This window comes from Myotis nattereri (assembly GCF_964212035.1).
Source record: "Myotis nattereri genome assembly, chromosome: 10".
In the NCBI taxonomy this organism is placed as follows: domain Eukaryota; kingdom Metazoa; phylum Chordata; class Mammalia; order Chiroptera; family Vespertilionidae; genus Myotis; species Myotis nattereri.
In genome coordinates this window covers 1174856-1199394 of record NC_138085.1, presented here as the reverse complement: position 1 = coordinate 1199394, position 24539 = coordinate 1174856, and the positions used below count along the sequence as shown (strand labels likewise).

Genomic DNA, 24539 nt, shown 5'->3' with positions numbered 1-24539 from the left:
GGTGCAGGCCCATGGGGTGCAGGCCTGTGGGTGCATGCCTGTGGGGTGCAGGCCCGTGGGGTGCAGGTCCGTGGGGTACAGGCCCATGGGATGCAGGCCCGTGTGGTGCGGGTCCGTGGTGTGCAGGCCTGTGGGGTGCAGGTCCGTGGGGTACAGGCCCGTGGGATGCAGGTTCATGGGGTGTAGGCCCGTGGGGTGCAGGCACATGGGGTGCAGGCCTGTGGGTGCATGCCTGTGGGGTGCAGGCCTGTGGGGTGCAGGTCCGTGGGATGCAGGTCCGTGGGGTGCAGGCCTGTGGGGTGCCGGTCCGTGGGGTGCAGGCTGGTGTAGTGCAGGCCCCTGGGGTGTGGGTTGGTCAGTGTGTGGGGATGGGACAGGATGGGTGGTAGAAAGTAGGGATAGCGTGTGAGGGCAGTTCTGTGAAGGTGGGATTTAGTGGTTTTGTTTTTGTTGTTACAAATTATTACTTGTCTGCAAGAAGAGTATGTTAAATGCGCTGGTGTGCATGGGCTGTGAAGTCGGGGGAGAGCTGCCAGGCCGTGAGCGAGCAGTGGGTGGGATGTGGATGGGCCAGGGAGCAGTGGGGCTCCAGGTGAGGCCTCAGGAACGTTTCGCAGGAATGTGCTTTGGAAGTGAGGTTAACCACTCAGGACTGACAAAAACTGCCTCCGAGAACCTGTGGCTGACCACCCAGAGATGAGCTGATTTAGGTGGAACCCCAGGACGTGGGCTTAGCTGGACGGTGAATGTGTCATGGGCAGAAGCACCCTGTGAGGAGACCATGGCAGCTTAACACTGGCCCTGCACACGGTGCCACCTGGTGCTACACAGAGGTGCCTGTGTGGGGGACACCCCTTGTACCATCTGGTTATAAATAATGTTATCAGGATTAAAAAATAAAATTTATTTCTAGAAAGAAAATATAAGATTAAATCTTATTGCAGTAAGTTATACAGGTTGACCAGGAAGTTCTACTATCCTGAATTATTGAGACATTTAACAGGGTCTAAAGTAAATGTGTGGCCCTGGCCAGTTTGGCGTAGTGGATAGAGCATCGGCTTGTGGTCCCAGGTCGATTCCGGTCAAGGGCACGGACCTAGGTTGTAGGCACCTCCCCGGTCCAGGCCCTGGTCAGGGCTTGTGTGGGAGGCAACTAATTGATGTGTTTCGCTCACATCGGTGTTTCTGTTTCTTCCTCTCCCTTCCACTATCTCTAAAAATTAATGGAAAAATAACCTTGCGTGAGGATTAACAAAAAAATTTTTAACTTAAAAAAATCCTTCGGTATGGATTAAAAACAAAACAAAACAATGTGTGGCCCAGAGATTGGGGTTTACTGGTGGGAGGTTTCACTAAAGACACACAGCGGCGTTTCTAATGGGTTGGCCTGATCGTGGGAGTCGGAAGGATTCTGGGGTCTCCCCTGAGAAGCCGTGTCTGCGGGACAGAGCGCCCTGAGCGGACACTCCGCGCTCCCGCGGTGGAGAGGAGAGTCGGTGGTTTATCTGCTCAGCGTGGAGAGCCCAAGTAGGTTCTGACTCCTGTTAGTTGCTGTTAGAATGAAAAAATAACCTGTGACACGGGAGCGGGGCGTTAAAGATTGACCTCAGAACAGAGCTCACGATCTCCCGTCCGCCAGTGCTCAGTCCGGAAGGGTTTGGCTGTGGAGACTAGATTGCAGTCAAGTCCATGTCCCTGTCCCAAACCGCGTGCACACCGCGCCGTGGGCTTTTGGTTTAACTTGGAGCTTCCCTTAGGTCGTTATTTATTTATTTATTTATTTACATTTCTTTATTGGTTAAGGTATTACAAATGTGTCCTCATCCCCCCATTAACCCCCAACCTCCCCCCGCCCCCTCATGCTCTCATCCCCCTGTTGTCCATGTCCACTGGTTTGGCTTATATACATGCATACAAGTCCTTTGGTTGATCTCTTCCCCTTACCCCCACCCTCCCCTACTTTCCCTCTGGGGATTGATAGTCTGATCGCTGTTTCTCTGTCTTTGTATCTGTCCCTGTTCATCAGTCTATGTTGTTCTCTATATTCTACTAATGAGGGACATCATATGGTATTTATCTTTCTCTGACTGGCTTATTTCACTCAGCATAATGCTCTCCAGCTCCATCCATGCTGTTGCAAATGGTAAGAGGTCCTTCTTTTTTACCGCAGCATAGTATTCCATCGTGTAGATGTACCACAGTTTTTTAATCCACTCATCTGCTGATGGGCACTGAGGCTGTTTCCAGATCTTAGCTATGGTGAATTGTGCTGCTATGAACATAGGGGTGCATATATCCTTTCTGATTGGTGTTTCTGGCTTCTTGGGATATATTGCTAGAAGTGGGATCACAGGGTCAAATGGGAGTTCCATTTTTAGTTTTTTGAGGTAGCTTCATACTGTTCTCCACAGTGGCTGCACCAGTCTGCATTCCTACCAGCAGTGCACGAGTGTTCTCCGCATCCTCTCCAACACTTGTCGTTTGTTGATTTGTTGATGATAGCCATTCTGACAGGTGTGAGGCGATACCGCATAGTCGTTTTGATTTGCATCTCTCTGATGACTAGTGACTTTGAGCATGTTTTCATATGTCTCTTGGCCTTCTGTATGTCCTCTTTTGTAAGGTGTCTATTTAGGTCCTTTGCCCATTTTTTGATTGGATTGTTTATCTTCCTTTTGTTAAGTTGTAGGAGTTCCCAGTAAATGTTGGAGGTTAAACCCTTATCGGTGATAACATTGGCAAATATGTTCTCCCACTCAGTGGGCTTTCTTGTTGTTTTGTTGATGGTTTCTTTTGCTGTGTAGAGGCTTTTTATTTCGATGCAGTCCCATTTGTTCATTTTCTCCTTAGTCTCCATTGCCCTAGGAGCTGTATTGGTAAAGATATTGCTACAACAAATGTCTGATAGTTTGCTGCCTATGGATTCTTCTAAGATTTTTATGGTTTCCTCTCTTACATTTAAGTCCTTTATCCATTTTGAGTTTATTTTTGTGTGTGGTATAAGTTGGTGATTTAGTTTCATTCTTTTGCATGTACCTGTCCAATTTTCCCAACACCATTTATTGAAGAGACTGTCTTGACTCCATTGTATGCTCTTGCCTCCTTTGTCAAATATTAATTGAGAATAATGGCTTGGTGGACTTCTATGTTCCCTGTTCTGTTCCATTGGTCTGTCTGTTCTTGTGTCAGTACCAGGCAGTTTTGAGAACAGTGGCTTTGTAATACAGCTTGATATCTGGTATTGTAATCCCTCCAACTTTGTTCTTCTTTCTCAAGGTTGCTGCAGCTATTCGTGGTCTTTTTTTTATTTCAGATGAATTTTTGGTGAGTTTTTTCTAGGTCTGTGAAATATTCTGTTGGTATCTTAATGGGGAGTACATTGAATCTATAGATTGCTTTGGGTAGTATGGACATTTTAATGATGTTGATTCTACCAATCTATGAACACGGTATATTCTTCCATTGGTTTATATTTTCTTCTATCTTTTTTCAACGACCTGTAGTTTTCCAAGTATAGATCATTTACCTCCTTAATTAAGTTTATTCCTAGGTATCTTAATTTTTTTTATTGTAATGGTAAATGGGATTGTTTTTTTAGTTTCTCTTTCTGTGAGTTCATTATTGGTGTATAAAAAAGCCATATATTTCAGGGTGTTAATTTTGTATCCTGCTACATTGCCAAATTCATTTATTAAGTCTCGTAGTTTTTTGATGGAGTCATTATGGTTTTCTATGTACAATATCATGTCATATGTGAATAATGACAGTTCTACTTCTTTTCCAATTTGGATGCCTTTTATTTCTTCTTGTCTGATCGCTATGGCTAGCCCTTCCAGTGCTATGTTAAACAGGAGTGGTGAAAGTGGACATCCCTGTCTTGTTCCTGTTCTTAGGGGAAACGGTTTTAGTTTTTCCCCATTGAGTATGATGTTGGCTGTAGGTTTGTCATATATGGCCTTTATCATGTTGAGATATGCTCCCTCTATTCCCTCTTTGCTGAGAGTTTTTATCAAAAATGGGTGTTGGATTTTGTCAAATGCTTTTTACGTGTCTATTGATATGATCGTGTGATTTTTGTTTTTCAGTGTTTATGTGATGTATCACGTTTATTCATATGCAGATATTGTACCAGCCTTGAATCCCTGGAATAAGCCCCACTTGATCATGGTGTATGATCTTTTTAATATATTGCTGGATGCGATTTGCTAATATTTTGTTGAGGATTTTAGCATCTGCGTTCATCAGGGATATTGACCGGTAATTCTCTTTCTTTGTAGTGTCTTTATCTGGTTTTGGAATTAAGATAATGCTGGCCTTCCAAAAGAGTTTGGAAGTGTTCCTTCCTCTTGGATTTTCTGAAATAGTTTGAGGAGTATAGGTGTTAGTTCTTCTTTGAATGTTTGGAAAAATCTCCCCTATGAAGCCATCCGGGCCTTTTTTTTGGTGGGAGTTTTTTGATTATTGCTTCTATTTCATCAGTTGTTATTGGACTATTCAGGTTTTCTGATTCCTCCTGATTCAGTTTTGGGAGATTTTATTTTTCTAGGAATTTGTCAATTTCATCCACATTGTCCAGCTTGTTGGCATAGAGTTGTTCATAGTATTTTCTTACAATCCTTCCTGTGGTTACTTCTCCACCTTTGTTTCTGATTTCATTTTTTTGGGTCCTGTCTCTTTGTTTCTTGATGAGTCTGGCTAATGGTTTATCTTTTCAAAGCTCTTGGTTTCATTGATTTTTTTGTATTTTATTTTATATTTTTTAGTCTCCATGTTATTGATTTCTGCTCTAATCTTTATTATTTCCTTCCTTCTACTTTGGGATTTTCTTGTTGTTCTCTTTCTAGTTCTTTAAGTGGTAGGGTTAAATAGTTTATTGCTGATTTTTCTTGTTTTTTTGAGGTATGCCTGTAGTGCTATGAACGTCCCTCTCAGGACTGCTTTTGCTGTGTCCCAGAGATTTTGGGTTGTTTTGTGTTCATTTTCATTTGTTTCCGGGAAGCTTTTTTTAAATTTATTTCTTGATCCTGTTGGTAACCCATTCATTGTTTAATAACATGCTATTTGGCCTCCATGTGTTTGAATGTTTTGGGGTGTTTTTACTGTAGTTGATTTCTAATTTCATTCCACTGTGATCTGAGAAGATGCTTGATATTATTTCAATCTTCTTGAACTTGTAGAGACTTTTTTTGTGTCCTAGCATGTGGTCTATCTTTATGAATGACCCATGTGCATCTGAGAAGAGTGTATATTCTGCAGCTTTGGGGTGAAATGTTCAATAAATGTCAATTAAATCCTCCTGATCCAGTGTCTTTTAGAGTCACTGTTTCCTTGTTAAGTTTTTGTCTGGAAGATCTGTCCAGTGACGTCAGTGGGGTGTTAAAGTCCCCTACTATGACTGTATTGTTGTCAATCTCTCCCTTAAAGTCCTCTAGAAGTTTTAAAATATATTTAGGGGCTCCTTTATTGGGTGCATATATGTTTACCAGGGTTCTATTCTCTTGTTGGATCAATCCCTTTAGTATTATGTAGTGACCTTTGTTGTCTCTTGTGATGGCCTCATTTTGAAGTCTATTTTATTGATATGAGTATTGCTACTCCAGCTTTTTTTTCTTTTCCTTTTGCATGGAAATTTTTTTCCCCATCCCTTCACTCTCATCCTGTGTGTGTCTTTTGTTTTGAGGTAGGTCTCTTGTAGACAACATATAGTTGGGTCATGTTTTCGTATCCACTCAGCTACCTTATGCTTTTTGATTGTAGCATTTAATCCATTTACATTTAGGATTATTATTGAGAGGTACTTATTTATAGCCATTTTAATTCTGTATGGCTAGGTTTCTCTCTCTGTTTCTTCTTCTCATTACAGCAGTCCCTTTAGCATTTCTTGTAATGCTGGCTTGGTGGTGATGAACACCTTCAGCCTTTTTTTTTTTGTTTTTTGTCTGGGAAGCTCTTTATTTGACCATCTATTTTGAATGATATACTTGCTGGTTATAATAATCTTGATCTCATATCCTTGCTTTCCATTACCTTGAGGAGTACTTCATGCCATTCCCTTCTGGCCTGTAGAGTTTCTGATGAGAAATCAGGTGTCAGCCTTATGGGAGCTCCTTTGTACTAGGTGTACTGGTTAATAATGCAAATTTTGTAATCAAAGAAAACATGATAATTTCAAGAGATACATCAAAAGTGCTTTTATTCAAAGTAATGTCCATCTCTAGCTACACATTTCCCCCATCTTTCAAGTAATTTGTAGATACCATCCCAATAGAACTTCACTTGTTTTGAGGCAAACCATTCAGAGACCCAATTTTCCACTTCTTCATACATTTTGAAGTGCTGCTCAGAAAGTGCATGTGCCATCGATTGGAACAAGTAGTAATCTGAAGGAGCAAGGTCTGGTGAATACGGGGGTGGGGTGGGTTAATACTTCCCAGGCAAGGTCTTTTACTAGGTATACCGGTTAATAATGCGTATTTTGGGTAATAAATGGAGTCACACATATGTTGATATATATGCGATTTGATATATATGCTATTTTGTTGTATTGACAACAAGCTTCAAAACCATATGTTAAGTTTTCTGAAGCTGTTAGCATCATAGATATTTTTACGCTTAAAAATGTTGAATTGTGTGCCAAAAAAAAGAGCATTTGTAGGAAGTTTTAATTCATTACTTTATTTTGAAGAAAGGTGCTGCTGGATACTTCGGGAAGCTTATGGTGAACATGCTCCATCTCAAGATCCCTGTGAGCGCGGGTTTAAACGCTTTCAAAGTGATGATTTCGATGTGAAAGACAAAGAACGTCCAGGGCAACCGGAAAAGTGTGAAGACCAACAGTGACAAGCGTTACTGGAGGAAGATGTGTGTCAGACTCAGAAACAACTTGCAGAAAGATTAAACGTTGCTCAGCAAACAATTTCCGATCGTTTACCAGCAATGGGAAAGATTTTAAAAAAAGGAAAATGGGTGCCACATCAACTGAACGAAAGACAAATGGAAAACCGAAAAGTCATCAGTAAAATGTTGCTTCAAGGGCACGAAAGAAAGTCTTTTTTGCATCGAATTGTGACTGGCGATGACAAGTGGATTTATTTTGAGAATCCCAAATGCACAAAATCATGGGTTGATCCAGGTCACCCATCAACATCGACTGCAAGGCCAAATCGCTTCGGAAAGAAGACAATGCTCTGCGTTTGGTGGGATCAGGAAGGTGTGGTGTATTATGAGCTTCTAAAACCAGGTGAAACCGTTAATACTGATCGCTGCCAACAACAAATAATCAATTTGAACCACGCTTTAATCGTGAAATGACCAGAATGTGCCAGAAGACACGGCAAAGTAATTTTGCTTCATAACGCACCGTCACACACTTCAAAACCAGTTAAAGACACGTTAAAAGGGCTTGCCTGGGAAGTATTAACCCACCCGCTGTATTCACCAGACCTTGCTCCTTCAGATGACCACTTGTTCCGATCGATGGCACACGCACTTTCTGAGCAGCACTTCAAAACGTACCAAGGAGGAGGCTAGGAAAATGGCGACCGGCAGGAAGGTAGGGAGGGAGAGAGTGTGAGAGCGCAAGGAAGTGATAGAGGAGTGTGTGGACGCGTGTGGTGTGTGTGTATGAGCTAGGGACAGTTAGATTCTGCAGGTCTCCTAAGGGGCTGCTAAACCGGGCAGTCTTAGGCGGCGGACACTCCTGGGCGGCCAGCACGGGCACGGCGACCACGCCATCTTGGGAAACAGAGCTGCTTGAGACTAGGATCCTGGCCTCAGCACCACCCAGTCTGATCTCAGATGCATACCAGGACCCTGCAGCCCCTGGGGACAGAGACCTGTGACCACAGCTACAGACCTGCGGACACCAAAAGTTCAGAAATCACCACGGCAGATCCGTGAGTAACAGAGCCCCTCCCCCTCCCTGCAGGCGTGTGGGCGGCGCCATAGTAACTGATAGACCCACCCCTTGCCCGGGCCTCAGTGCTGCCACAGGAACTATAGCCTGGAAGTGCACGAGCACCTTGGAACTGGTCCCGCATAGTGCCCGCTTCAGGAGTCCTGGGCTGGGAGCAATTGCGCCAACACCGGGATCTGGTCCTGCTTGCACTGCCGGCTTCGGAGCCCTGTGCTGGGAGCAATCTCGCGAACACCAGGAATTTGTTCCGCGTAGCCCGGGGCCCAGGGACCCCGATTCTCTGGGCAGGAGGCAGCACCAAGCACCAGTGACTTGACTGTGTTTCTTATCACCTGCGCCTGAGATCCTGATTTCCTGTGCATTCATACTAAGAGCCAGTGACTCCAATTCTTGGTGCAAGTGCACACAGGGACCCTGATTCTCAATGCGAGGTCGAGCGAAGCAACAGAGACTCTGATACTGGATTCTTGGGGAACTCTGACTCCTGGCCCACGCTAGGGGCGCTGATTTTCAACACGCTCCAGGGGGATCTGTTTCAGCACAGTGCAGGCAGGGTCCCTGATCCTAAGGGTGCGTACGAGGCCACATTGAGCGCTGGCAACACTGACTCTGAGCGAGCCTGGTTCCCACCAACCCACAACAACAACACATCTTAGTGTCAGAGCTCTTCAGTGACACTAGGGTGGTGTGAGGCTCCCACTGCACACGGCCCAGGCCCACGCAACTCGACATTTAATGATGGCAAATGTACAAGACAGAGAGAGAATCTTAAAGGCTGCAAGAGAGAAACAGAGAGTTACTTACAAAGGATCCCCCATCAGATTATCAAATGATTTCTCAACAGAAACACATCAAGCTAGAAGGGAATGGAAGGAGGTATACACAGTGTTGCAAAGCAAAGGACTGAATCCAAGAATACTATATCCAGCAAGACTATCAATCAAAATTGAAGGGGAAATCAGGAGCTTTGCAGACAAAAAAAGGCTAAGGGAGTTTATCACTACCAAGCCAACAATGCAAGAAATGCTAAAAGGAATGCTGTAAAAAGAAGAAATATAAAGGTAAGAAAGAACACAGGCACGAAAATAGAAATGAATCCAAGCACGTATTTTTCAATAATAACTTTAAATGTAAATGGACTAAACGTTCCAATCAAAAGACATCGAGTGGCTGAATGGATACAAAGACATGACCCATATATATGCTGTCTACAAGAGACCCAACTCAGAAAAAGGGACTCACACAGACTGAAAGTGAAGGGATGGAAAAATATCTTTCAGGCAAATGGAAATGAAAAAAAAGCTGGGGTAGCAATACTTATATCTGACAAAATAGACCTCAAAGTGAAGGCCATAACAAGAAATAAGGAAGGCCACTTCATAATATTAAAGGGATTGGTACAACGAGAGGATATAACCCTTATAAACATATATGCACCCAATGCAGGAGTGCTGGGGTCCAACCCCAGCGGGTCCAGGGGTCCCCAAAGGTGTGGACGGGGTCAGCAAAGAAGGAATGACACGGAGACAGCGTTCAGTTGATCAGCAGCCTAGCCAGGATCTCTAGCCAAGTTCTGGTCAGGATCTCCAGCGAAGTCCTGGTTAGGATCTCCAGCCAGGTTCTGTGTCCATGTTCTCTTGCTAGGTTCTCCAGATCTCCAGCCAGGTTCTGTCCAGGTTCTCCAGCCAGGTTCAGTCACCAGGTTCTAGTCAGGTTCTCTTGCCAATTTCTGTAGTCAGGTTCAGTCCAGGATCTTTTGCCATGTTCTCTCCAGCGAAGTTCTTCTGTCTGTGTAGGTTCTGTCTTCTAAGTTCTGTCTTCTAAGTTCTGTGTTCTAAGTTCTGTGTTGTTACATCTGTATTTATACCAATTGATTCCAATCCTATCAATCTCTATTCCAAAGGTTAGGGCGTTTCTTATCTCCATTCCAGGGAGTAAAGATTATGTAGCTTAAGCATGATTGTTCATAGTTAAAGTGATTAATTACCCGCCTGGCACTTAGGCGGGTTTTATTCCCTCCCTAACTTCAGGGGAAAATCCCTACCTGGGGAAACAACCTTTCTCAGAGACCTTGGTTAAAACACATAGTGCCAAGAAGGTGAGCAAACATATTAAGAACAGTATGCCATATATGCCAGGTCCTTTGAAACAGCAAGGATGGACCGGCTCCCGGCACAGGAGCACCCAAATACATAAAGAAACTCCTGGAAAATAACAAGGGAGAAATCAACAACAACACAATCATAGTAGGGGACTTAAACACAACACTGACATCACTGGATAAATCCTCTAGACAAAAAATCAGCGAAGAAACAGCAATCCTAAATGACTCACTAGATCAGATGGACTTAATTGACATCTTCAGAACATTTCACCCCAAAGCCACGGAATATACGTTCTTCTCAAGTGCACATGGGACATCTTCAAAAATAGACCACATATTGGGTCACAAGCAAAGTCTCCCCAAATACAAGAAGATTGAAATCATACCAAGTATCTTCTCAGATCACAAGGGCATAATATTAGAAATAAACCACAATAAAAACAATCCAAAAAACTCAAACACTTGGAAGCTGAATAGCATGTTACTAAATAATAATTGGGTTACCAGTGAGATCAAAGTAGAAATTAAAAACACCCTGGAAACTAATGACAATAACAGTACAATAACCCAAAATATATGGGACACAATGAAAGCAGTTCTGAGAGGGAAGTTTATAATATTACAGGCCTACCTCAAAAAATAAGAAAAAATGATAGTAAATCATTTAACTCTACAACTCAAAGAATTAGAAAGAGAACAACATAAAAAGCCCAGAGTGAGCAGAAGAAAGGAGATAATAAAGATCAGAGCAGAAATAAATGACATAGAGACCAAAAAAACAATACAAAAGATCAATGAAAGCAAGAGCTGGTTCTTTGAAAGGATAAACAAGATTGATGAGCCTCTAGCCAGGCTCACCAAGAAGCAAAGAGAGAGGACTCAAATAAACAAAATCAGAAATGAAAGAGGTGAAATAACAACAGACCCCTCAGAAATTCAAAGAATTCTTAAAAAATACTATGAACAACTCTACTCTAACAAACTAGACAACCTGGAGGAAATGGACATATTCCTAGAAAAATACAATCTTCCAAACTCAATCCAGAGGATTCTAAAAATCTCAACAGGCCAATAATGATGGAAGAAATTGAAGCAGTCATCAAAAAGCTCCCAGCAAACAAAAGCCCAGGGCCAGACGGCTTCACAGGGGAGTTTTACCAAACATTCAAGGAAGAACTAAAACATATCCTCCTCGACTATTCCAAAAAATTCAAGAAGAAGGAACACTTCCCAGCTCATTCTATGAAGCCAGCATCACCCTAATACCAAAACCAGATAGAGACAACACAATGAAAGAGACTTACAGGCCAATATCCCTCATGTACATAGATGCCAAAATACTCAACAAAATTCTAGCAAATCGGATCCAGCAATGCATCAGAAAGATCATACACCATGACCAAGTAGGATTCATCCCAGGGATGCAACGATGGTACACTATCCATAAATCAATAAATGTGACACATCACATAAACGAAATGAGAGATAAAAACTACATAGTCATATCAATTGATGCAGAAAAAGGTTTTTGACAAAATTCAACACCCTTTCTTGATAAAAACTCTCAGCAAAGTGGGAATAGAAGGATCATACCTCAACATAATAAAAGCCATATATGACAAACCCACAGCCAACATCATACTCAATGGGCAAAAACTAAAACCATTTCCCCTGAGAACAGGAACAAGACAGGGATGCCACCTCTCACCACTCCTGTTCAACATAGTACTGGAAGTACTAGCCATTGCGATCAGACAAGAAGAAGAAATAAAAGGCATCCAAATTGAAAAAGAAGCAAAACTGCCCTTATTTGCAGATGACGTGACACTGTACATAGAAAACCCTAAAGACTCCATCAAAAAATTATTAAGAGTTAATAAATGAATTCGGCAATGTAGCAGAATACAAAATTAATGCCAAGAAATCTAAGGCATTTCTTTACACCAATAGTGAACTTACAGAAAGGGAGACTAAAAAAACAATCCCATTTACCATCGCACCAAAAAAATTAAGCTACCTAGGAATAAACTTAACTAAGGAGGTAAAAGACTTATATGCGAAAAACTACAGGACGTTGAAAAAAGAGATAGAGGAAGACATAAACAGATGGAAGAACATAGCATGTTCATGGATTGGTAGAATCAACATCATCAAAATGTCCATACTACCCAAAGCAATCTATAGATTCAATGCAATCCCCATTAAATTACCAATGGCATATTTCACAGATCTAGAACAAACGTTCCAAAAATTCATCTGGAATAAAAAAAAGACCTCGAATAGCTGCAGCTATCCTGAGAAAGAAGAACAAAGTAGGTGGGATCTCAATCCCAAATATCAAACTGTATTACAAAGCCACTGTTCTCAAAACAGCTTGGTACTGGCACAAGAACAGACATATAGACCAGTGGAATAGAATAGAGAACCCAGAAATTGACCCAAAGCACTATGCCCAATTAATATTCGACAAAGGAGGCAAGAGCATACAATGGAGTCAAGACAGTCTCGTCAATAAATGGTGTTGGGAAAATTGTACAGATACATGCAAAAAGATGAAACTAGACCACCAACTCATACCATACACAAAAATAAACTCAAAATGGATAAAAGACTTAAATGTAAAACGGGAAACCTTAAAATACTAGAGGAATCCATAGGCAGCGAAATAGCAAACATATGTCAAAGGAATTTCTTCTCTGATAATGCTCCTAGGGCAATGGAAACTAAAGAGAAAATAAACAAATGGGACTACATTAAAATAAAAAGCTTTTGCACAGCAAAGGCAACCATCAACAAAACAACAAGAAGACCCACTGCATGGGAGAACATATTTGCCAATGATATCACCGATAAGGGTTTAATTTCCAAAATTTAAAAGAAACTCATGAAACTTAATAATAGGAAGATAAACAATCCAATAAAAAAATGGGCAATGGACTTAGATAGACACTTTTCAAAAGAGGACATACAGAGGGCCGAAAGACATATGAAAACATGCTCAAAGTCACTAATTAATATGAGAGATGCAAATCAAAACGACTATGCGGTATCGCCTTACACCGGTCAGAATGGCTATCATCAAATCAACAAACAACAAGTGTTGGAGAGGATGTGGAGAAAAAGGAACCCTTCTGCACTGCTGGTGGAAATGCAGACTGGTGCAGCCACTGTGGAGAACAGTATGGAGCTTCCTCAAAAAACTAAAAATGGAACTCCCATTTGACCCTGTGATCCCACTTCTAGCAATATATCCCAAGAAGCCAGAAACACCAATCAGAAAGGATATATGCACCCCTATGTTCATAGCAGCACAATTCACCATAGCTAAGATCTGGAAACAGCCTCAGTGCCCATCAGCAGATGAGTGGATTAAAAAACTGTGGTACATCTACACAATGGAATACTATGCTGCGGTAAAAAAGAAGGAACTCTTGCCTTTTGCAACAGCATGGATGGAACTGGAGAGCATTATGCTAAGTGAAATAAGCTAGTCAGAAAGATAAATACCACATGATCTCACTCATTTGTGGAATATAGTGAACAACATAGGCTGATGAACAGGGACAGATACAAAGACAGAGAAACAGCGATCAGACTATCAATCCCCAGAGGGAAAGTAGGGGAGGGTGGGGGTAAGGGGAAGAGATCAACCAAAGGACTTGTATGCATGCATATAAGCCAAACCAGTGGACATGGACAACAGGGGGATGAGAGCATGAGTGGAGGGGGGGAAGGATGGGGGTTAATGGGGGGAAATGAGGACACATTTGTAATTCCTTAAATAATAAAGAATTTAAAGATTAAAAAAAAGAAAAGAAAAACTAAACAAACAAACAAACAAACAAAAAACAGGAAACATACCAAGAAGTGGAAAATTGGGTCTCTGAATGGTTTGCCTCAAAACAAGGAAAGTTCTATTGGGACGGTATCCACAAATTACCTGAAAGATGGGGGTAATGTGTAGCTAGCGATGGACATTACTTTGAATAAAAACACTTCTGATGTTTCTCCTGAAGTTATCATGTTTTCTTTGATTACAAGATCTGCATTATTAACCGATACACCTAGTAATATGTCTTTAACTGATTTTGAAGTGTGTGATGGTGTGTTATCATGAAGCAAAATGTCTTTGCTGTGTCTTCTGGCCCATTCTGGTCATTTTACGATCAAAGCATGGTTCAAATTAACCTGGATGTTCTTTGTCTTTCACATCGAAATAATCACTTTTAAAGCATTTAAACCAGCGTTCACAAGTATTTTGAGAAGGAGCATGTTCACCATAAGCTTCCCGAAGTATATGATAACTTTCAGCAGCACTTTTCTTCAAAATAAAGTAATGAATTAAAACTTCCCGCAAATACTCTTTTTTTTTGCATGAAATTCAACGTTTTTAGGTATAAAAATATCTATGATATTAACACCTTCAGAAAATTTGACATATGAAGTTTTGAAGCTTGTCAGTACAACAAAACAGCATACATATCACATTGCATATATATCAACATCTGTGGAACTCTATCTACTGAAAAAAATCTGCATTATTAACCGGTACACCTAGTAGGTAACAATTTGCCTTTCTCTTGCTGCCTTTAAGATTCTCTCTTTGTCTTTAAATTTTGGCATTTTAATTATGATGTGTGGGTGTGGGTCTGTTTGGGTTCTCCTTGTTTGGGTTTCTCTGTGCCTCCTGAACTTGTGTGACTTTTTCCTTTACCAGGTTTGAGAAGTTTTTTGCCATTATTTCTTCAAACACCTTCTCTATTCCTTTCTCCCTTTCTGCCTCTTCTGATACACCTGCTATTCTAATATTGTTACTATTCTAATATTGTTACGTTTCACATCATCCCACAGCTCCCTTAAGCTGTCCTCCTGTTTTTTAATTGTTTTTTTCATTTTGGTTCTCTGATTGAGTGATATTTTCAACTCTGTCTTCTAATTCACTGACTTGATCCTCAGCTTCCCCTAATCTGCTGTGTATTCCTTCCAATTTGTTCTTTATTTGTGTTATGTTATTCTTTATCTCAGACTTTTCTTTTTGCATAGTTACTATATTTTTTTCATACTCTTGAGCATTTTTAACATATCATTACTCTGAACTCTGTTTCAAATAAATTTCTTATCTCTGCCTCATTTATCTCTTCTTCTGAAGAATTCTTTAGTTCTTTCATTTGGGGGTTGTTTCTTTGTTTCCTCATTTTGGTTGTCTGTTTGGGTGTATGACTATGTTTTAGGTAGATCCTGTATGCCTCTCATTCTCTAGTGCAGGACAGTGTTAAAGGCTGTTTCTGACTAATTAGATCAGGCAAAAACTCAAAGCCTCCAGAGACTGCCTCTGTCTACAGACTAATAGGATTTTGACTTAAATTACCCCCAGGCAATCGTCCTCAGGTGTAGTGAGATTTTTTTCAACAGGGTGGGGCAGTTGCCTCTGCTTGGAAGCTAATTGTTATTTTTAATCTAAGTGGCCTCAGGGCAAGGTGTTTCCAATAGGGTATGTCGACTGTCTTCCCCCCAGGCAAGGCAGATATCTGTGTGGGAAACATGTGCTCCACTGCCTGAGGAAATGACTCAGGCCCAGAAACCGGGTGTCTGCCTTCTGAGCTCTATCCCCTGAGTCCCCAGTCCTGGATTCTGCTTTCACAGCTCCAGTCCACTTTGTCCTCCCTCTGCCAGAGCACAAGGTGGGTGGCTCCACAGGGAATTTTTGTGCATTGGCCCTTTAAGAGGGTGCCTGAACTTTCAGCTACCACTCCCTGGCAGACAGCACCCCGCTGCTTTCCACAGGTAGATGTTATGTGGGCACCCTCCTCAGATGTGGCCCTCTCTGCTGAGGAGCCCAGCTTGGGTATTAGATCCCAGAGTTCTCAGTGGCACCCCTCCCCCCCCCCCACAGCCCCCCAGCTGAGATATCTCTCTGGGACTTCAGTTGCTGTCTGTGGGTGCCTGGCCAGCCCTTTCATGCCTCTGCCCTTCCTACCAGTCTCTATGCGTCTCCACCTTCGGTCCTTGGGTATCAGGGTTCTCTCAGGTGATTTTCTGTTGATTATTCAGGAATCCTTTCCGTATTTCAGTTGTAATTCCAGCTTGTTCCTGGGAGCATGTCTGTGCAGCATCCTCCTACTCTGCTGCCCTGTATAAATCTTGCTTCTTTGCTTTGCTTTTCTGTAAACTTCACTCCAGTTAGAAACCTTGCTCACCCTCCACCATCCTTTCTCTTAATTGTTCATGTCTGTATCTGTGTAACAGTGTCAGAGTGGCCAGCCCACACCTGGGAGAGTACAGGACTCATGTATATTTGTTTGGTCTTTTTCCTACAGACTCCACTCATCTCCAAAGTTAAATAGTCAACACCCTCCCCTCCACCTTCACTCCTGGGTTCATGCATTTGTAGTGCACTTAGATTTTGGGGGCCATATTCTGCATTCAGTTGGGTGTCCCTTGACCTGCTAAATGATATTTTAAAAATTTGCAAACATTAAAGTTCATGCTGAAAGCTTTTGTGGGATTTGACGAATGCATGGCATTGTATACCACAATGACAGGGCCATACAGGATCGTTTCACCACCCAGAGGTCCCCAGGTTTGACTAATCACCGCTTCTTCCCGGCAGCCACCGACCTTCCTGCCCTTGCTGTACCTTCCCTCTTCCTTTTTCCAGAATAATTGGAGTCACACAGAGTGCAGCCTTCCTCAGGAGGGCTTCTTCCTCTTCGCAGTTGCAGTTAAGATTCCTCAATGTTTTTTCACGACTTGAGAGCTCACTTCTTTTTATCACGGAATACTACTCCATTCACCTATTGAAGGACATCTTGCTTCTAGTTTGGGGCAATTACAAATTAAAACTTCTGTAAACAGCCCTGGCCGGTGTGGCTCGGTGGATAGAGCGTCGGCCTGCGGACTGAGGAGTCCCGGGTTCGATTCCAGTCAAGGGCATGTACCTTGGTTGGAGGCACATCCCCAGAAGGGGGTGTGCAGGAGGCAGCTGACCGATGTTTCTCTCTCATCGATGTTTCTAACTCTCTATCCCTCTCCCTTCCTTTCTGCAAAAAATCAGTAAAATATATATATTTTTAAAAACACAAAACTTCTGTAAATATTTGCAGGTTTTATGTGGACAGAAGTTTTCATATCATTGGGGCGAATACCCAGGGGGTATGAAAAGACTGTTTAGCTTAGCAGGAAGTTGACAAACTGTATATTAGCATGCCTGTGCCATTTGCAATCCCGTCAGCAATGAGTGAGCTCCTGATGCTCACATCCTCTAAGCAGCGGTTCTCAACCTGTGGGTCGCGACCCCTTTGGTGGTCGAACGACTCTTTCACGGGGGTCGCCTAAGACCATCCTGCATATCAGATATTTACATTACGATTCATAACAGTAACAACATTACAGTTATGAAGTAGCAACGAAAATAATTTTATGGTTGGGTCACAACATGAGGAACTGTATTTAAAGGGCCAGAAGGTTGAGAACATTGTCAGTTTTGGATTTGTTTTTTGGCCACTCTAATGGGTATCTACTAGTATCTTGTTTCAGTGTGCAATTCCCTAGTGAAAAATGATGTCCAGCAGCTTTTCATATGCTTTTTTGTTATCTCTTTGTCTTCTGTCTAAAGTTTATGTTCAGATCTTCTGCCTAAAATTTTAAATCCTCACTTAAGGATATGTTTCTTGAATTGAGAGAGAGAGGGGAGAGAGAGAGAAACATCCAAGGGAGCCTCCTGTCCATGCCCCGACTGAGGATGGAACCACAACGTAGGAATTGATTGCCCTGACCAAAAATTGAACCTACAACCTTTTGGTGTATGGATGACGCTCCAACCAACTGAGCCACCCTTTCTGGGCTCTTTTGCTTATTTTAATTGGGTTGTTTGTTTTCTTATTGAATTTTAATAATTTTTTTGTACATTTTGGATACCAGTCCTTTATCAGATATGTGTTTGCAAATAGTTTTGCTCAGTTGGTGGCTGGTCTTGATTCTCTTAAGTGTCTTTTGCAGAACAATAGTTTTTGGTGTTGTCTCTAAAAAGTCATCACCAAACCCAAGGTCATCTAGATTTTCTCCTATATTTTCTTCCATGAGTTTTCTGGTTTTGTATTAGGTCTGTGATCCATTGTGAGCTAATATTTTTGGTGGAAGGTTTAGGTATGTGTCTTAATTTTGCCTGTTGGTTTGTTTTGCTTATGGATGTCCAGTTGTTCTAAAACCATTTGTTGAAGACTTATCCTTCTCCATTGAATTATCTTTGCTCCTTTGTCAAACAAAGATCAGTTGATTGGATTTGTATGGGTCTGTGTCTGGCTCCTGTTCTGTTCCATTGACCTGTCAATGCTACACTGTCTTGATTGCTGTAGCTTTCTAGTAAATCTTGAAATTGTGTCATGTGAGTTCTTCAACTTTGTTCTTCAGTATTGTGTTGGATCTTCTAGGTAATTACCATTTTATATAAACCTTAGAATTAATTGTCAACATCTATAAAATAGCTGCTGGGATTTTTATTGGGATCACATTGAATCTATAGATCAATCAAGATGGGATGAATTGACATCTTAACATTATTGAATCTCCCATAAATATTGAATATCTATTTAGATCTTTGATTTTTTAAAATCAGATTTTGTAATTTTCTGCATGTAGATATTACTCATCTTTTGTTAGATTTCTACCTAATAAAAATACCATTTGCATCCAGCTGGTGTGGCTCAGTGGTTGAGCATTAACCTATGAACCATGAGGTCAGGGCACATGCCTGGGTTGCAGGCTCAGGAGCAACCGATCGATGATTCTCTCTCATCATTGATGTTTCTGTCTGTCTCTCCCTCTCCCTTCCTCTCTGAAATGAATTAAAAAAAAAAAATACCATTTGCTGTTGTCAGTGGTATTTCCATTTTTGTTTCAAATTCTAGTTGCTCATTGCTGAACTATAGGAAAGCAGCTGTCATATTAATGTTGTGTGCTGCAGTCTTGTTATACTTGCTTATTAGTTCCATAAGGTTTTTTTTGTTGTTGTTGGTTCTTTGGGATTTTCCCAAAAAAGACAAGCATGCCCTGACCGGTATGGCTCAGTGGATGGAGCGTCGGCCTGCGGACTGAAGGGTCCCGGGTCAAGGGCATGTGCCTTGGTCGCCGGCACGTCCCCAGTAGGGGGTGTGCAGGAGGCAGCTTATCGATGTTTCTCTCTCATCGATGTTTCTGGCTCTCTATCCCTCTTCCTTCCTCTCTGTAAAAAATCAATAAAATATTTAAAAAAATAAAAAAAAAAGATAAGCATGTCATCTGTGAACAAAGACAGTTTTATTTCCTCCTTCCCTATCTGTACACTTTTTGTTTCCTCCTCTTGTCTTATTTCACACGGTGTCGAAAATGCCACAAAAGCATTTAGCTTCTCATCAGTAAATATGATCTTTGTAGATATTCTTTGTCAAGTTAAAGAAGTTCTTGATTTTGTGGAGAGTTTTTTAAAAAAATATGCAGAGATGTTGGATTTTGTCAAATGCTTTTCTGCATGAATTGATGTGGTTATGTGATTTTTCTTCTTTATCCTGTGGGAGTGGTGTATTTCATCGGCTGATTTTCAGATATTGAGCCAGCCTTGCATACCTGGAGTAAGTCCCACTGCCCCTGGTGTGTAATTCATTTTGTATGTTGTTGGAGTCACGTTGCTAATATTTTGTTGAGGATTTTACATGGTAGATATTGGTTTGTAGTTTTCCTTTATCTGGTTTTGGTATTAGGATAATGCTGGTCTTACTGAATGAAGTAGGAAATGTTCCCTCTGCTTTTTTTTTTTTTAAAGATTGTGGAGATTATGTTCATGAGTCCCTAGCACTGAGTGGAAGTCACCAGTGGAACCGTCTAGACCTAGCGTTTTCTTTTTTGGCAGGTATTCATTGGCTCAGTTTCTTTAATATAGACTTATTCAAATGACTTATTTCTCCTTGTGTGAATTTTGGCAATTCCGTTTCATGTAAGTGATCAAATTTGTTGGCATGAAGTTGTTCATAGTATTTCCTTATTTTCCTGAGACCGCACAGTGGACAGAGCTGGGGACTCTGCATGTGCACATGTACACACACATGTGTTTCCTAGTACATGTTTATGACAGACACGTTCACGGACACGTTGTCCACATTTCTTTTTGTGCAAAGCTACTATATGAAAGTGAGCGAGCCTCCCGCTGTGCCCAGTATGTCCTGCTGCTGCCCAACACGCCAGTCTTCTTCCCACGTTCGCTTCTCCCTGTTCTCCCGCTGAGAACCCGACTGGCTGCATATCTGGCCCGTCCTGCTGTGGCTGCGCAGCTCCCGCCGGCAGGTGCCGCCTGGCGCTGCCCCACCTCCCGCTGCCCACACGCCCCTGCCGGCAGCGCCCTCCATCTGTCCGTTCTATGGCTTTAGGGAAAGAAAGAAGAAGGGGTGCGTGGGTTTTTATAACAGTTATTCCTTAGGCTGCTCAGTTTTTGCCTCCTTACTGGATCGCTCCTGAATTACAGATTATTAAGGGCTTTTGAAAGCTGTGTGCGGGGTAAAGGGGCTTCGACTTTTATTTATTCATTCATTCATTCATTCATTCCTCACCCAAGGACATCTTTTTAAATTGATTTTAGAGATAGCGAAGGGGAGAGCGAGAAAGAAAGAAGGAAGCATCGACATGAGAAACTTTGATCGGTTGCCTTGGGTAATCACCCCGATCAATCAGGGCTTGAACCTGCATCCCGGGCATGTGCAGTGAGCAGGAGTGGAACCTGCCGCCTTTCAGGCACAGATGCTGCTGCTCCCGGGCAAGCGGCTTTGCCTCAATGCAGAGCCTGAGCAGGGGCTGCGTGGCGGTCAGTTCCCACTCAGAGGGCGCCCTTTTCCTCCTTCGCAGGTCGCCTGGTGGGAGCCCTGGACGCGGTGCTGGACTCCAGCGCACGGGTGGCTCCGTTCCGGATCCTGCTGCAGGTGCCCGGGTCCCAGGTCTGCTCTGCGATCGCGTGCGGTGAGTGACCGAGTGGGTCCGATGCTGATGGGGCTGTGGCCACGGGCGAGTTTTGTTCTGTGCGGAGCCTTCAGATCCTAAGGCCCGAGCGGGGAGGAGCTGCAGGTGGTGCGGCTGGAAGGCAGCCCCTGAGCCCACCTCTTCTCTGAACTCTGTTCTGGTTCTTTAAGCTTCAAACGCACATGGAGGCGATGAGCTGGACAGCTAGCTGGACCTGCTCAGCTCTCCAGTGACTTGCCGCTCCGGGCTGCTGTGCTGGTGACAGGGAATTGAGCCATTTGCTTCTTAATCTGTGTCTAACATAAATCTGCTCTGGGCACCTGCACCTGCACCTGCACCTGCTGTGGTGGAACATCCAGGGCTGTGTCCGAGGGGCGCGGCTCCACGGTGCACTGAGTCGCTGGCTGCAGGCTGGTCTCACTTCCCATCCTGCCCATAAGGGCCCGCCCGTGCCCGCCTCCCGTGCCAGCGCCTGGGGCGAGGCATCCTCACGTCTGAGAGGCCCCTTCTTCTAAAAACCAGAACCAAGAGGTGTCTTTTTAATTACACAGGCAGTACATGTTCACCGTCCAGAATTAAAGCAGGTAGGAGAGAAGGAAAACCAAATCCTTTCCGGCCCTTTCTCCGTTGCGAGTCCTGTCCGCATTCTGCACGCGTGCAGTCTGGCTTTGCTCTTTCTCTGCTGGAGACCGTGGGCTTCGGCGGCACTCGAAGTCCTCAGCCGCCCTGGATACTTTCACTCGGAATAAATACAGAAAAGAGCAAGGAGAAACTGTCATCCGTGTCTCCCATCCAGGACGAACCCTGTTAACGCCTCGGGGTGTCATTTTTTCCAGTCTACTTTTTGTTTTTTACTTTTATTTTTTATATGTTTTTATTAATTTCAGAGAGAGCAAGGGAGAGTGAGAGAGGGATGGAAACATCAATGATGAGAATCATTGCTCAGCTGCCTCCTGCTCGCCCCCCACTGGGGATGTGCCCCATCTGGGAACCAAACGGTGACTTCCTGGTGATGGGTCAGCCACTGAGCCACGCTGGCCAGGCCATTTTGTTTTTAAATTAGGATAAGCCCATCTGTATTTGCATAAAATGATAAAAATGGTGCATGTTTAGTGTAAAGATGTCGATTAACAGTGAAAGGTACAGAGAAGACAGGATCGCTGCCCCCCCCCCCCCCTTCCCCGGGGCACCTGGCACACTGGTCCTGGGCTGCAGGGAGAGGCTCTGAAGCCAGCTTGCCTGGAGCTGTTCCTCATAAAAGCCTCCCGCCTGCACTTGACGTCAATAAGAGAAGAGACACTGCAAAGCCGAAGACATGTGAACTTCCAGTAAATGTTCCTTTAGCGCAGGAGCGTCTTTTCTGGAAGGTTCACTTCAGGTTAGGGGAGAGGTTTTCCGAAGCTTTGCACGGCTAGGCTGTGGCTTTTGAAACAGTGTTTCCATTTTGACTTGAGGCCCATTCCGAGGCTTTCTTCTCCTTCCTTTCTCGTTCTGGAAGTTTCCTTGTTAATTTCGCACTGAGTCCTGTTCTCTTCGCACCACTGTGCTTTCCACCAGTGTTTGGATCACTCCCCTATTTAAATTAATTTCATGCTTCTACTCAAGTGTGCTTTATTTTTAATTTTTGTCTTTTATTTAAAAATTTATTTTTATTGATTTCAGAGAGGAGGGAGAGGGAGAGAGAGATAGAAACATCCACGATGAGAGAGAATCATGGACCGGCTGCCTCCCTCACGCCCCCACTGGGGATCGAGCCCGCCATCCGGGCCTGTGCCCTGACCGGGAATCAGACTGCCACCTTTCTGTCCAGGGCAACACTGCACACGCCAGGGCGACAGTGGGCTCTCGGTGGCACACGGCGTTCGCCAGTTTACTCATCCAATCCTTTCTTAGCGACTTGTTTCTGATGTTTCAAGTATTTCAAAACCTGACACAAACGTCCAGACACTTAACTCTTCCAGGCCACTCGCGACCCCCGTGTCTGCTCCACACCAGATGTGTGCTCGCTGTGTGAGGGGCCCCCGGCCATGGGAAGGCAGACAGCAACCTGGAGTGGGCAGGTACAGGGGGGACAGGAACCGGGACAGCGAGGCAGGCAGGGCCGTGAGCACCGGAAGGGAAGTGCTGCATCAGGGATGTGTGATCAGAATGACCTCTCTCTCTGTCTCTCTCTGTCTCTCTCCCTGTCTCTCTGTGTCTCTCTCTGTCTCTGTCTCTCTTTCTCTGTCTCTGTCTCTCTGTGTGACTCTCTCTCTCTCTCTCTCTCTCTCTCTCTCTCTCAATTACCTGCCTGGGACTGCAGCGACTTCACTGCCCCGCCCCAGCGGTGTCATCCCTGGACCCGACTCAGGCAGGTCTGCAGGTGCTTGGCTGCCTCCTGCATCTTGAGCACAGCAGGCCCCCGAGCAAGCGGTTCTTGTCTTGTCGGTCAGCTTTTCCTGCCAAGGAAGAGAGGGTAGGCAGGCGGTGAGGGCATGTGCCCGGGCTTGTGGTATGGATGTAGGTACTTAGACCTCTTCTGGGAGTTATTTGGGCATCTTAACACAGTGCTATTGACTCACCATATTTAATATTTTATGTCTTGAGCACCGAGAAAGGATCCCTGCCCAGGTTTCACATCTCAGATAAAGCAAATCCAGAAGGGCCGTCAGGGCCTGGGTGGCGCCGGGACGGGCGGGGCAGGAAGATGGTGCAGGGGTGACGGATGTCTGCAGCGGGTTGGCTGCTTGCATGGCAGTGGGGGGCATAGGGCCTTGAGAGCTGCTTTCTTGGGTGAACAATGGCATTTGGCAGCAGCGACCTGTGGATGACTGAGGTTGGAAATAGAGGAGAAATAAGTTGCTATTGTGATTATTTTTTAACTTATGTGGCCCAGACTCCCAGACTTGGTCCCTGCTGGCTGCAGGAGGGGTGGGCATTGAGAGGTGAGACGTGCCCTGTGTCTGCTCAGGCGACTGCCCGACACCCCGCAGCCCGCGTCCTCTGTTCTCCCTCCGTCCCCCCCACTTCTGACCACTGTCATTTCCTTTATTCTTTGCTTCCCCCCAATACAAGACCTCAGAGCCGTGCTTGCCACTGCCCCTCTCATGCCGAGGACAGAGCCTGACATCCAGTGAGACCTGAGGGCGGGCGAGGGTGGCGTGTGGGGAGGTCAGCAAGGGGACCTGTCCCAGGCCAGGGGCTGGGGACAGGCAGAGGTTTGGGCTGAGCCACCAGGACCAGGGAGCAGTAGAGAAACTTCGCCATTTGTAGGAATATATCCTAAGAAACCTGAAGCACCAATCAGAAAGACTGTATGCACCCCTATGTTCATAGCAGCACAATTTACAATAGCTAAGATCTGGAAACAGCCCAAGTGCCCCAAAAAACAGGCATCTTTTTTTTTTTTAAGCTGGGATTTTTATATCTTGTTGACAAAATGAAATTTTCATGCTTATGAAATGTCCCTCTGTCTCTCAAGTAATAACTTTTTGATTCTTCTCTCTGGTGGTGATATGGTTAAGCCAATGTCTTTGGTTAATGTTTGCAAAGTATAATTTT

The 24539-nt window shown here is 43.7% G+C and overlaps 1 protein-coding gene across 1 annotated transcript in view; it reads left to right on the top strand.

Annotated features, from left to right (window-relative positions):
- TBC1D8 (TBC1 domain family member 8) overlaps positions 1-24539 on the top strand; it is a 108021-nt gene that overhangs the window by 11104 nt on the left and 72378 nt on the right. The window contains exon 2 of the mRNA XM_081101626.1: positions 20889-20999. Coding sequence (XP_080957752.1) covers positions 20889-20999 — 111 coding nt within the window. The remainder of the gene's footprint in view (positions 1-20888; positions 21000-24539) is intronic.